Source organism: Globicephala melas, chromosome X (assembly GCF_963455315.2).
Source record: "Globicephala melas chromosome X, mGloMel1.2, whole genome shotgun sequence".
Lineage (NCBI taxonomy): Eukaryota > Metazoa > Chordata > Mammalia > Artiodactyla > Delphinidae > Globicephala > Globicephala melas.
Window position 1 is genome coordinate 69,256,402 of NC_083335.1, and position 15,349 is coordinate 69,271,750.

At 42.4% G+C, this 15,349-nt stretch overlaps 1 protein-coding gene across 2 annotated transcripts in view; it reads right to left on the reverse strand.

The window, feature by feature from the left end:
- The window catches only part of IGBP1 (immunoglobulin binding protein 1), a 38,471-nt gene extending 25,575 nt beyond the window's left edge, over positions 1-12,896 (reverse strand). The window contains exons 1-5 of one of the 2 annotated variants that reach the window (XR_009560710.2): positions 12,361-12,896; positions 11,686-11,979; positions 3,125-3,320; positions 1,473-1,552; positions 648-774 (exon numbers count right to left, since the gene is read on the reverse strand). Coding sequence is in view for 1 of the 2 variants with exons in the window: in XM_060292374.2 (XP_060148357.1) it covers positions 648-760; positions 1,473-1,552; positions 3,125-3,320; positions 11,686-11,979; positions 12,361-12,644 (967 nt within the window). In the remaining variant the exon portion in view is untranslated. The remainder of the gene's footprint in view (positions 1-647; positions 775-1,472; positions 1,553-3,124; positions 3,321-11,685; positions 11,980-12,360) is intronic. The other variant, XM_060292374.2, reaches the window with a different exon arrangement.
- Positions 12,897-15,349: the final 2,453 nt, after the last annotated feature.

Consider the following 15,349-nt stretch of genomic DNA (forward strand, 5'->3'; position numbering starts at 1 on the left):
TAACTGGTTACTCCAGATCTGTCCATGCTTTTTCTGCTATGCCATATTGCTTCCATCTTTCTAATGACTACCAGCTCCACCTTTCCCTCCCAAAGACACCTCCAAGTACCTACCATGATCTAATTACCAAACTGAGCACCAAGAACACAGTAAGCCAAAGTCCTTGCCCTCAGGAAGTTCCAAGTACCGTTCCCTTCTTATATAAGTGTTGACTGCCCTACAGTCTATGTCTGATTTTGGTCACTCTCAGGGCCTTCAGATAGCTGTTTTGATATATTCTGTCCAGTCTGTAATTGTTATCTATAGGAGGGGTTGGTCTGATACAACCTACTCTGCTGTTACCAGAAGCAGAACTGCTATTTATGGATGTTTGGCTTTGCTGTCTAGCTGCTCAGTCTGTTTTTATGCCATGATATTTGGAGAAATTAAAAAACTATGCTGTCCCACTGCCCCCATTCTCCCAAAATCATGTGCTATTTAATAATAAATGAAACAAAATACTGACTAGAATCTTTCTATTACTCAGAATCTTTGTCCAGATTTCTTTTGCATCTAAAGGGCAACAATACTTGGTCTGAATTTAATTGCTCGAGAGTTAGGGACCGGTAGTGTAGTAGTATAACGACTCTCCTCCCACCCCTCCATACCTGATGTTTTCTTGGCTATACCCTGATCAGGTAATGCTCCAAATTTCCGATGCTGTTCATACCAGTCATTCACTGTCATAGATGCCAGACTTGGATAACCAGCTCCAAATACTCTGCAAGAATCACACTGCATTTAGAAAAGTAAACATAAAGAGCTCTATTAAAAAGCCTCTTCTCTTTAGTGATAAAGCCTGTGTCTGTTTCATCCTTGCTCCCCTACCCAGCTATCTTCTGAGGATTTGTGAAAACTCCTGTTACGATATGTAAAATGAGGCATCCAGGAAGGAGAATTAAAGGCAAGAGCTTTCATGAGAAGATAAATAGCCCAGAATCATCTCCCAGTAAGCAATCCTGGAGGCTAATGCCCCACAGAGGAGTGATGATACGATGGAAGGAGTATTTATACTTGAAGGGTATAAAAGATACACAGAGGAAGAAGACTCTTCTGCCACCCTACGGAAAAGCATCCCAAAACTCAGAATTAAAACCTAGATAGGCAAACATGTCCTTTTGAGAACTGCAGCTGAAGGAAACAGTGGGAAACAATTTTAAGGTCTACAATTCTCCCTTAGATTCTTTTCTTCTTTCTGTTTTTAATTAGTTAATTAATTAATTTTTGTTGGTTTCCTTTCTAGCCTATTTTTAAGCTCAAGTTTGTGAGGGAAATGTCTGATGAAGACAGACAGAGAAAGTATCAGAGGAGATACCTCTGATGCAAGAACAGCCTCCCCAGGTGAAGCCATTACCTTCTGTTACTCATGCACTGTAAATGAACCATAAAAGCAGGGGGCTTGCAAAGGCAACCCACTTTTTCATACTACCTACTTGGCTTGGGCCATGTTCCGAGTGAGAACAAACGGTTTCATTGGAGGCCTGTCCTGACGAGATGAGTGAGAAGTTGATGCCTAAAAAGGAAATTAATTATCAGAAGTGTACTTGTCATTCTGCCCATCCCACTATGCAGGCTCTTATGTCTTTAGGTGCTTGAAAAGCCCTATTTATCAGTCTCTAAGATATATTTGCAGAGTACTAATGGTGGAGGTTGGTTAGCTCTCCTGAGGTGGCCCAAGTATCTTGCTGGAAAGGGAGCAAGAGAAAGCTCTCCCAGGAATCATTTCACCACAAGTGAAAAATTACCTGACTTTAAAATACTCCCCTCCAAAGAGGAAGATTCCAAAGCCTTCTTCCATGTTCCATCTAAAACCCTTGAGCTCAATTTGAAGCCCCTTTCCTTAGCCTGGCCTTCAGTGCTAAAGTTGAATTATGAAGACCCTTCTGCTAAAACCCTGTCCAACGTAATTTTGCTATTAATTGTCATGAGCTCCCTAGGGTGTTTTAGAAGTGGATGTTCCTAAATGCAAGGGGGGAAGAATGGGTTAGTATCTTTCATATATAGGTGCACAGAAATGTTTCAAGGAAACTTGGCTGTCCGGGGGCACACCAAAACAAACTATGGTCAAGAAAAATGTTCACTTGGTTCTAAACTCCATCACTTCCAGAGCCAATCCCAATACCAAATGAGAGAGCATAAAAACAAAAAACTAAGGAGATGGGAGGAGCCAGAGGAGTCCAGCCTCATGATGCTTGAAAACCACTCATCTAGATATGCCCAAGGGGCCTTAAGGCTTTAGAATACTAATTGTTCATTCTTTGATCCCTTCACACAGAGAAACTAGGTTGATGTTACCCTGAGGCAAAAGCTCCTGGGCTAATTAGTGCAAATCGAATTAGCAAGAGGTTTCTCTGAGGACTTAAATGCCTGTGACTAACTGATAAATTCAACTCAATTCATGTTATATTCTGAACCAAAAAATAAGTGGCAGCAGAGCCTAATATTTTGAAGTAGCAGCTCCAAAACACAGTTATGATCTTCAGAGACAGCCAAAGTGGGGTTACACCAAGTTTTCTTTACCAATATGCCCGACATTTTGTGCAGAGATGTTCTTGCTGTGTTTCATACTTGGGTGACCTAAGGTGTGAGTGTGTATCATTGTGTAATGTTAAATCCTGGTTTCTCCCCCAACCTAAACACATTCCATGTCTTTTGCTTTATCTTTTTACTCTTTTCTCTCTCTTCTCCAGTTACACTCTTCTTCTTCATTCCCATCCTATCCCTCTTCCTGTTTATTACAGTCAAGCACAGGTTTTCAAGGCCCACCTCCCTATGCCTTCTTTCAGGAGTCATGAGTGCTCACAGCCCAAACCAATTTTCACTTCAGAGAAGCCTCCTTCCCTCCTGGCATGTCACAAAATTACAAAAGACTGGAAGTGTGTTACAGGTTAGAAAGCACTGGGGAACAATACTATAAACTAGAAAGAAAGCTATCCTAGTGAACCTTCAGCCTTCCTCCACTAATCTTAATAAGAACAATGATTTTATGGAGACTTAAAAGGATTTTAATTCGATTACTCTCTCGTAGAAGATCCAAATCTCTGACAGTAGCTTTTTTAGGGATATAGGCAGTGACCAGGCTTACCTCTTTTGAAGAGTCTTTTCCTCTCAAGATCTTTATCTCCTGGTCAATGCTCTCAATCTCTTCTAAGCTGATACCAATCCACCTTCGAAGGTGAAGGAGGTAATATTCACGAACACACTCATCATCTGCTTGACCACTTTCGACAGCAGATTTCAGTGCAGACAACCTATGCTCCACCTCCTTCTTCTGCTTGTATCTGTTCCACAGAAACGCATTAGCCATGAACTTAAAAATAAAGAGGTGTTCCTTCAAAAGAAGGACACAATACAATTTTACCTTTACAAATGACCAGGTACACCGATTTCCATTTAGGCAAAAATACAGATTCTATACCTCAGAATTTGCCACCAAGTCAGTTCTCTCAAGACTACAAGGCAAGGAAGGGATCAGCAGAAGCTGAGAAATACATCCTGAAACCAGAAAAAAATCGAAGTAACCTGATATGAGCAACTCTTCCCATCGTATTTTGAGATGGGAGTGCCTTAGTAATTCTATGACATCAACCTTTACTAGGTTGGGTGCTTAGTATATACAATGTCCACTTGGGAATTACAGCTTCAAATAGTCATAGGATCTTAGGGGTCATTTACCTGCCATTGATGCAGGAATTCCTTGTGAAATAGCCTAAAAAATGGTCATCTCTTCTTTTCTTCTGGGCAAAACATTTCCAGCTCCTCTAACTCATCCTAGTATAATTTGAAGACTCATATCTACCCTGCCTGCCCTTTTCAAGATGCATTCTAGTATGTCATCTATCACTCATTGGACAACTATTTACCGAGTACCTATTGTGTGACAGGTACTGTTCTCAGTGCTTGAGACACAACAGTGCATACAAGAAAGTCCTTGCTCTCCTGAAGCTTTCATTCTAGTGTGAGAAGACAGACAAAAAGAAATAGATGAGTCAGGTGGTGGTGAAGTGCTCTGAAGAAGCAAAAAAGCAAGGTAAAGTGGATAGAGTGATGGTGTGAAAGTACGGGTGATCAGGAGAGACTTCTTTGAAGAGATGACATTTGAGCACAGACTTCAAGGAAATAAGGATGGAAGCCATGCCGGTATCTGAAACAGTGTTCTAAGGGGGAAAAGCAAATATGAAGGTCCTGGGGTGGGAGAGTACTGGCCTGACATGTTTGAGAAATAGCAAGGAGGTCAGTGTGGCTGGCATGGTGTGAAGAATAATAGGAAGTGAGGTCAGAGAGATAGCCAGGGCCATAATTTGTAGAATCCTGTAGGCCAAGAATACACGAAATATCAAATGTCATGATATTTTGAGAAGAGAAAGCCACTGGAAGCTTTAAAATAGAATACATGAAATGAACTTTTTTTTAATGGACTACTCTGTTGTGTGTAGACTGTGGGGGGTGGTGGGAGGCAAGGGTGGAGCAGGAAAATCAATTAAGAGGATATTGCCACAATCCAGGCGAGAGACAGCGACTTGAAATAGGGAGGTGGTGAGATGTGGACATAATTAAAATATAACAGTATTTGTTGGTTTATTGGATGTAAGGTCTTGAGGCAAAGAGAGGAATCAAGGGAAAACTCCACAACTCCCAAGAGAAGTATCTTGAAATATCTATGTCTGGAACCCCACTCTAGTCCTCCAGAATCAGATGCTCCTCTGTGGGTGTTCACCCAAATCTGAAGTTCTTAACCTGAGGTCCACGGACAGAGTTTGGAGGGAGGGGTGTTCTTGAACTCCCCCAAATTTTGTATAGAATTCTACATGTATGTTTCTTCTTTTTTTTTTTACTGGGGAGAGGTTAAGGAGGTCCATGACCCACAAAAAGTCAAGAACCTCCACTCTGGAAACATTCTTTATTATAAAAACTTTTAGGCTCTTCTGCTCCTTTTAATCAACAAGTGGGCACTTTATGTAATGTTACAAGTAACTGTCACAGCACCATCATAGGTGGCCTTCTGAGTAAAACACTACACAGGTCAATTCCTAGTTCATGAATGCTATTACAGATATCACTTGAGAACATTTAACTCTGGTGCCACTCGGTTCCTGTGCTTCCTTTCCCATCCTCTGCATGCATGTGGTCTAGTCACACTCTCTGGTCTTTCCTTCTTCTCTACTTCCTTTGCTTCTATGACTTTGCTCCTAGTCATCTTTGGGACTTCTAAGTTCCTGAACTCCTATTCTTTGAGGCCAGTGTTTTTTAAACCTTTCTGTCTTAGCAGAAGAACCCTTTCTTCTTATGAGAGCTTATTTGGAACTCCAGAAAGTAATAAAAGATAAAATCCGCCTTGGTTAAATCAGAGGAGGGCTCCCAACATGCCCCCTACCCAGGCACTGTGGTAAAATCTTAGGGCTCGAAGGAACAGATTGTAAACCACTGTCCTAGACCTTTGTCACTGTTCTAGATTTCCTATGGTGAGCTGTTGCATGCAAACACTCCCTATCACCCTAGAATCCCCCAGTGCTTGTCACCCTTCTGACTCTGGGCCACTTTCATCATTCATTCCCCTTTTCTGTTCCCAAGCTGCTGAAGAGAGGTAACGAACTACAAATTTGTGTCAGATGAGTCAACTACAAATTCATATGATCAAACTTCAGCGGAACGGTCACTCTTGTTCAGCTATCTTTTTGATCATCTTTTGTGGATCCATGCCAACATCATGCTCACCAGATGGCCAGCCAATGTAGAAATTCAATTTCCCTTTTTACCTTAAAATCTCTATAGCTTCACCTTTCCTCCTCTCCTCTTGCCTTTAAGGAGCTTATGTTGTCTTTACCATTCCACTTTGGCTATCAATCCTGTCTCCACCCACACTCTTCCAAGCCTCACTCAATCAATCATCCTCCCTGTCATTAGCAGTTACAATTTTTCACCCTACTGGTGCCTTTCCCCTATCCTAGAAACACCTTCCCTCAATCCATGTTCTGCCTTTTCAAATGACCACTCTTCTCTCTTTTCTAAACAGCACTAGAACTGGGAATTTGAAGACCTAAGTTTAAAGCCTGGCCACTTACCAGCCATGTAACTTTGGACAAGTCAGTACTCAGAGCCCATTTCCTTATTTCTAAAATGGGATAATATCTGCTTCATGTGGCTGTTAAGAGGACCAAATGAACAATACTCACGAAAGTGCTTTGTAAGCAGCAATATATTGTTATCTGATGGGAAAAATTGAGGTTAAGGGTGGCTAGATGATGCCCCATCTACTAGGTGGCAGAAATTGGACTGGTCACCCCAGGTCTGACTCCAAAGCCCAGGCTTTTTCTGCTATACCATATTGTTTCCATCTTTCTGATGACCACTCTATCTGTCCTTCCCAAAGATACCTCAAGTATCTACTATGATCCAATTACTGGTTGGGTACCAAGGATATGATGATATAATTAGGATATTAAGGATATAATTAGTCAAGGTCTCTGACCTTTAGAAGTTCCAAGTCTAGAACATAACAGATTGTTATGGCCTGATAAGTAACATAAACTAAGTGCTACAATATCTGGGAGGGGAGACAGGTAGAGAGAAGCTTCATAGAGGACATGACATTTGTCCTCTCTCTTCCCCAGGCTTCTTTCTATAAGTACTTTTACCTGTACCTTGTTGAGTCTCTTACCTCTGTTCTTTCTTTCCTCTTCCTTCTCCCTTAATTTGCCCCAAGGTTTTATCCTTGGCTTTTTTTTCTCTCTACATGTTTTTTCTTGGCAAACTATCCACACCTAGCAACACTCCTGAATTTTTACCACTAGCAGCAAAACAGCCTGATAAGTTTTAGTTACACGTTTCCATCTGTCTATGGACATGGCTGTCCAGTTGTCACTTTAGGACCTAAATTCAGTAAATCTAAAACTAGACTCATTACTTACCCAGCTTCTACTTCTCCATTTCTGTCAAAAGAATGTAGGTACAGGGCTTCCCAGGTGGCGCAGTGGTTGAGAGTCTGCCTGCCGATGCAGGGGACACGGGTTCGTGCCCCGGTCCGGGAAGATCCCACATGCCGCGGAGCGGCTGGGCCCGTGAGCCATGGCCACTGAGCCTGCGCGTCCGGAGCTTGTGCTCCGCAACCGGAGAGGCCACAACAGTGAGAGGCCCGCGTATTGCAAAAAAAAAAAAGAATGTAGGTACAGTTAATCAAGACTTACACTTACGCCTCAAAGATGGGAATTAGAGTAGAGAAGATATGTGAAGAAACAGGTTTTGAGGGAGAGAGAGGACATACCATTTAGGTGTTTTATGTCGGATGGCCTCACTGTGTAAAGTCATGAGGTGGGGGATGGAGGACTTACAGAAATTAAATAAGGATTTGAACAATTTGTTTTCTAATCATATAAATGCTTCTTGCAAAAGTAATATCTCTGATAGTTGTAACTTCATTTTTATCACTTCTTCCCAGTTGAAGTACTATTATAACACGTTAACTTGTCTTTCTGCCCCTCTCTTCCTTTTCAATGTTCCATACACATCACTTCCTTACAGTCCTCCAACCATACTACTCTTACCTTCTGCCAAATCAGACTATTCTCCATTTCCTGTACATACCTCCAACTACCCTGCCTTGGGCTCTTGCTCATGTTGCTCCCCCCTGCTTGTCAAGAATAAATATTTTTTGAGCACCTTCTATATACCAAGCCCTGTGCTAGACATACCACACAGAGAACAAGAGAGAAATGGCTACTGCTCTCATGGAGTATACATTCTAGTAGGGGAGAAAGACAAAACCCAGAAAGACAGATAAATGAAGAGCATTCCATGCAAAGAGAACAACATGTACAAAGACTCTGTAGAAAGAAAGAACTGGATCTGTTCGGAACTGAAAGAAGGCTATTATGGCAGCAGTCTAGTGAACAAGGGGAGTGTGATATATGACGAGATTGGAGAGAGGCAGATGCCAGATCATCCAGGTCTTTATAGTTAATGGCTTGGATATTTCAGGTGAGAGATGCTGGTGGCCTAGATGAAGGTATGATAGTGGAGAAAGAGAGAAACAGAAGGACATAAGGTACATTTTGTAGCTAGAAATGGCAGGCCTTGTTGATGGACTGGATGTGGCAATTCAGAAGAGAGGAACTGAAGCTAACTCCTAGGTTTCTAGCTTAAAACCTGGGTGAGTGGTGGTCTGTTTATTGAGATGGTAAAGACATGAGTGTGGGGGCACATTGGGGGATTAAAAAGCCAGCAGTTCAATTTAGGGCATGTTAAGTTTGAGATGTCTGTGAAACATCCACGTATGGTGTTCAAAGTCAGGAGAGGTCTGGGTTAGTGATATAAATATGGGAGCCATTAGCGAAAAGATAGTGTTGGTATCCCGTCTGTCAGGCATAAAAAAAAAAAAAATTCAAAGATCAAGCTTTCTGGGCTCCCCTGGTGGCGCAGTGGTTGAGAGTCCGCCTGCTGATGCAGGGGACATGGGTTCGTGCCCCGGTCTGGGAAGATCCCACATGCCGCGGAGCGGCTGGGCCCGTGAGCCATGGCCGCTGAGCCTGTGCGTCTGGAGCCTGTGCTCCGCAACGGGAGAGGCCACAACAGTGAGAGGCCCGCATACAGAAAAAAAAAAAAAGATCAAGCTTTCTAACCAAAGAAATGCAAATCAAAACAATGAGGTATCCTTCCTGCTTGCCCATCTGGATTTTCTAAGTGTTGCCATTCAGTACTATTGCAGTGGGACATACTTTGAAACTTTGTTATTGTGGAAAGCAATATAATTACCATCAAGAGTCAAAATATTCAAACCTTTTGACTTAGGCACTGGTCCTTCTAGAAATCTGTCCTACAGGAACAGTGACAGATGCAGTTATGTTTCCTCATAACATTACTTAGAATAGCAAATAAAAAATCAACCCATAAACAGGCTAAGCATTTGACAATAAAAGATTAGTTTAAATAATTATATGACTGTAAGCTGAAATACTATTTAACCATTAAATACCATGGCTTCAGAAGACATGGGGAAATCAGGATGTTAGGTTTAAAAAAAAGGATAAAAAACTATATTTATGGTATTCTTCCAAATTTATTAACTAAAAAAACTATGTATCTGGAAGGAAATACATCAGATAGTTAACAAAGCTCATCTGAGTGCTAGGATGAAGACTTATTTTTAATTGAAAAAATGTTCTGTTTTCCAACTTTCTACAATGAGTATTATTACTTTTACATTCAGGCTAACCTGTAATTTGCATTTTTAATTTGCATCCTTCTAGTCTCACCTCAAATGCTACTACATTCGGAAACCTTTTCCTTAACCCTCCAACCAGATGTGATCACTCCCTGGTCTTTGTCCACAACACCATTTGTATCTCTCTAGTGCATTTACAGTCTTTTTTTTTTTTTTGGATATATTACGATTATTTGGATACCAAATTCACTGTTTAAACTTTCTGTTATATGCCAACGGGCTGCCCCTACCTTCTCACAAAGGACATGATACTGAATTCCACTTCATATCAGTCTATCCCATTTCCTCAAAAATCATTCTCTGTCACTCACCAGCTCTTAACCATACTTTATTATTCTTTAAAGCCCTTACCACCTAAAATCACATTTTTATTTACTAGCTTACTGTCTATCTCCTCCACCAAAACAAGAGCTCCATGAGGGCACGGACTTTGTCTGGGTCTCCATTACTCAGCACACAGTAAAGGCTCAATAAATATGCTAAATGAATCAATCAGTTTACAGCTCTCTAGACCAGGCCTCTCCACTGAGCTTCATGCTACAGATACCTTGACTTGGATGTCTCCCAGGCACCTTAAATGCAACATGTCTCAATATACAATTCATACTCTCCCCTATCTGTTCTTCCTCTTCTATTCCCCCATCTCAATGAGTTCCACAGCCACCCACCTACATCAGAAACATGGACATCTTCCTTGCTGCTTCATTCTACCCTACCTGTCACAACCAACTGATCGTTTTCTGCAGATTCAACCCTATAAATAAATATATCCCCTCCATCCCTTCTGCCATTGCAGTAGTAAAGTCTCATCACCTCTGTGACCTAACTGGATCTAATTTCTCCCTCAGAATGCTTCCTAACTGCTGCTAGAGTATGCTAGTTAAAATGCAAATATGACCTTCCGACTCTTCAAGGAAAAAAAAAAACCTCCAGTGGATCCCTAGTCACCAAACAAATCTCAGGCTCTTTAGCATGGCCTAATAATAGGTAACATTTATAGAATATTTACTATGTAACAGATACTGTGCTAGCTGTTTTATGTGGTTTATTTTATTAATGCCTCTTAACCCTATGAGATAGGTACCATTGTTACTTAGACTTCACATATGAGGAAACCTGAGGCTCAGACAGGTTACACAAGTTACCCAAAATCCAATGGCTTATAAGTAAAGCTGGGTCTCAAACCCAGGTCTCTCATTCCACGACCTGTACTCAGCTACGAAGATACGACAATAGCTGACTTTGAGTGCTTACTGTATCAGACAATGTGGTAAGAGCTTTATATGCATTTCTCTTCTATTTTATAGGACCTATGATTATCCAATTTGCCATCTGGGGAAATTAAGGCACTGAGGGATTAAGCAACCTACCCCAAATCAGAAAGATTAAATTTTGGAGCTGGGATTCAAACCCCCTTCCCAAGTTCTCAGGAACAAGGTCGTTCTTTCACCTTCCTCACACCCCAAGCTCTCCTTGGTCTGAACCCTACAACATTCTTCAGCATCATTCTTTCCCCTTCTTCACCACCCACTTTGTGTTCTAGCATCACCTAATTGCTTACGGTTGTTCCCCACCCCAGCACTGTGGTCTTCAATGTCCCTGTAGCTTTACTAATGCTATTATCTCTGCTGGCCCTCCTTTCCTCTTCCTCTAGATGATACTCCTATGCATCCTTAAACAACTCATCACAGGAGTCACCTCGTCCAGGGAGCCTTCTGGTCTCTCCTGCTCCCTCTTTGGTTAGGTGCCCCTCCTGTCTGCTCTCCCGATACCTTGTGCATTTCCCTATCACATCATTTTATAATTTATACTGTTTCTATGCCTCTTTTCCTCACCACACTGTATGCTCCTCCAAGGCAGACACCACCCATATCCATACAAACGCCCATACTCAGTTTGAATCCCCGGTGCCTAGTATAGCTCCTAAACACTGTGAGCACTCTTTTTAAAAAACTAAACTAAGAGAGTAAGCAAGGTGTTCAAGGTCACATAATGACGCTATGCCAGTACTAAGATTAGTTCAGGATGTTATACACCTGATCCAATATTGTTAGAACAGAGTTTCTCAATCAATTGACCATAAATGGACTATAGCTACAAGATATTTGTGCCCTTCAGAGATACTTATCTCACTGTACCATGTGAGTATTGCTATGCTGTGATGTGGGAGAGACTGGGAGACACTCTGCTAAACTACATTGCTGTTGCTGGCAACCATAAGGTGCTAGGGGTCTGACAGTTAGGTATAGTCATTTCAACCAAGGCAGAGGCTTCTTGAAAAACTCAGGAGTTTTCTATCACCAGGGCCTATGCTAAATACGAACCCAAAGAGTGACACACACCATTTTTTTCCCACCCCCCCAGAAAAAAAAAACATGCACCCCTCCCCGCCAACAGCACTGCCATTGGGCAGTCTTCAAATGACCCACCTCTCTATTTTAGCCTGTCTCTGAGATGCCATAGCAACGAGGCTAGGATAGGCCATGGAGGAATCAGCAGTGTTATTTTCAGCAGAGTTGGCCTCGGTTTTGGGCAGCTCAAACTCTGCCACATGATAGTATCGGCACTGAGTTAAGTAGTTTAAAAAGTGTTCTCGAGCCCACTGCAAATGATCTAGACGCTTGCTGGGGTTGACTTGTTTCATGGCGAATGCTCCTTGAAATGCTGGCACCATCAGGTACTTCAGATCGGTGGAAGCAATCTCTTCCAAATCTTCATTTCGGCTGGAAAGAGCAAAGAGGAGGCTGTGAAGTCTGGCTGGGCATTCAAACTGTGGCCCTGGCTTCCTGGGGGAGGGAAGGGCTGGGGTGTGGGTGGGACAAAGGGAGGAGGCACCGGGAACAGCTGCCAGTTTTCTTCACTGACAGTGGCTGTGCGCTCACACCCAATGCCTATGCAAATAGCCAACACTAGGGAGCACAATCGTGTGATACTAAGTATCTCGGAAGAGAGGTGGAGAATGTAAACAATGTACACAAGGTCGCAGTGGGAGGTAGGAAAGAAAGGCTCCGGGTTTTAAAGGTCTCCTGCACCCAGGATCAATGGTTCCGCCATTGGTAACTGTTATTACCTACGTTCTCAGTCATACTACCCTCTCGCCATACCTGAACAAGTCGAGCTCCAGTAACATTTCGGCAGCCTTCTTCAGGAGGTCCAGTCCCTTGAACACCTTATCTTGGATAATCCGGGAGCCGGTGGGTTCAGTCGCGACTTCCACTTCGTCCAGAAGCTGCTTGCTGGTTTCGAACAGCTCGGGGAGCCGCGGCAGCAGCAACTCGTCTCCGGCTGTTGCCATCTTGGGGAAGGGACGAACACGGGAAGAGCTCACTTCCGGCCCTGGGACAGATGGGCTGGGCTGCCAGCAACGAAACCGGAAGGGGCGCAGCATCGGTCCAGCGGCTCCACTGTTAACTAAGCGTCGGACAACTGCCAGAAGCGGCTGTTAGCTAAATCGAGCAACTGTTTCCATAGACTCATTTTACCAGGCTGCCTATTACCGGTAGTAGGCATCTGTTACAGACACACAACGCGCAAACAAGCAAACCCTAGGTGCTGCTTTTCGCGTGGCTACTCGTCGCCGATCCGGGTCTGGGCAGTGCCGTAGGCTCTGAAGCGCGGGTGTGACGAGGCTGAATTCGGAGCTAGGGCGGGCGCGAGAGGGTAGGCGCGGGCGCGCCCACGGAGTCGGCCAGGCGTGCGCCTTACCTCGCAAGGCTGTCCCTTGCCTGAAGGGCTGGGGCGGCCAGGGTCGTGCAAGTAGCGCCCCCCTCCGGCTTCCGTACACCCAGCAGCTGGAGCTCTGGGTTCCTCCCAGCCAATCCTCGCCTGCTCTCTTTCCCGTCGCTTCACCCCTCCTACACACACATTTAAAAGTTACTGTTACCAACCCCTTTTACACACACACACACATTTAAAAGTTACTGTTACCAACCCCTTTTACACACACACACACACATTCAAAAGTTACTGTTACCCCTCCTATACACACACACACACACACACACACACACACACACACTTCCTCTGTGAAAGCTTCCTTGAGCCTCCCCCGCCAAATGAAAATTTTCTGTGCATCTCTATCAGAACACCTACCACATTGTATTACAGCTAGTGACTTACAAATCTGTCTCCCTTACCACGAGTCTGATTAATTTTTGCACCTCTCCGGCTAGCCCAGTGCCTGGTACTTATTAAGTGCCCAGTGTCATTATATGAATAGAAAAATAAGTGATCGGTTTGGAAAGCAGCTCAATTACGCAGAACTGCGCTGTTCAACACGGTAGCCACTTGCCACATGGGGCTATTGAGCACTTGAACGTGGCTATTTTGAATTGAGATGTGCTTTCAATGTAAAATATACACCGGATTTTGAGAACTTATTACGAAAAAATAATGTAAAACATCTCAATAATTTTTACACTGACTACATGTTGAAATGCTAATGTTTTGTATATATTGGGTTAAACATATTATTAAAATTAATTTCACTTGTGTCTTTTCACTTTTATAATGTGCCTACTAGAAAACTTAGAATTACATATTAGGTTCACGTTTGTGGCTAACAGCTACTGTACAGCGCTGATGTAAAAATATAATTCCAGGACTTTGAAAGAAGGGACCTCATTGCTTTGAACAAATCAATATAAATATGTACTGATTACCATAGGACACACCCCGAGTTGTCCTAGGAGATTTAATTTAAGTAAAATGCATGTTGCCTGCCCTGGAAAATAAGCTTTTAAACTAAATGTAGTTTACACTATCATTGAGAAGAAAAAATTTTTCATGTAAAAACAACTAGAGGGCAATATAGGACAGTATATAACTAGGGGATATGTTGTACTGCATAGGTTTCTGGAAACCCAAGAAATGACAAGTCATTTTATGTTAGTAGTCAGAAAGCTTCTTAGACATGACATGCAGTCACAGAATTTCAAAGTTGGAAGAGGATCTCAAAAATCAGAGGAAAAAAACCTGAGATCAGATAAGTGACTTGCCCAACGATTTGTGACAAAGCCAGTGTCTTCTAAGTTCAATTGTTTTTACTCCATCTATCTTAAATTGAGTAGGATTTAAAAAGATGGAGAGGCCTTTCATGTGGGACAGAATGAAGCCCCAAGCTAAACCAGTGCTTGGCAAGAAGGAGAGGAGAGTGGGGCATAAGTGTGGGTTGAAAAAGCTTCCCAGGTGATTCTAATACGCCTTCCCTTGCAACCTGCTTTAGAAGCTGAGGAGGAAAGGAAGCTCTGGTGAATCACCAATTTGATTTGTCTGGTGCTTCTAATGAGTCTTGTAAACTGAACTTTCAGGGTCAGCCTTGGCCAAGAATACAAAGAAGAAAGATAGTACTTGTGAAGGAGACTTAGAAACAGTAATTGTGAGACTAAAGATAATTTGTTCCTGCACATTTGCTTGGATTAAGACATAGCTTTACTGTTGCCTAAGAGAAAAAAAAATATGCAGAATTTGAATCTGGTCTTGAACTTTGTAAGCCATTTTTCTATGGCTTTCAAAATGACAGTCCTCATGAGAATCACCAGTTACTTTCAGAATGCATATCATATATTCACATCATCATTTTAAATATTGAATTGCATCTTATTGAGATAATACCAAGATTAAAAAGTGGTTAGAAAAAAGTAATAATAAAAATGAGTCATTTATTGTGTTTCTGTGTGTAAACACTTTATCACATTAAATCCCAGTTGTGTATGAGAGATTTTTTAAAAAATCCTAGTTTAGGGGAACCAGAAGGGCCCTTAGAAATCTTGTAAGTATAATGTCACTTAAACTTTTTGTAATAGCAGAACTCTTTTTCCAAACCAAATTTTAGACAGGCCCATAGTTTTTAAAAGGGCTGCTGTGTTTGAAGTAGATACACAGAAGCCTGCCAACTCAGCCCATCTTTTCCCCAACTTGTGCAGTGGCACCCAAGGCACCAAAGCACTTCTGAGGGACTCGAGGGCTCTAAGTAACACAGTATAAAAAGCACTAATCTAGCACAGCCCCCTCATTTAGCAGATGAAGGAACTGAGACCCTGAGAAGTTAGGTAACTTGCCCAAAGTCGCAGAGCTAGGATGACTAACTGGTCA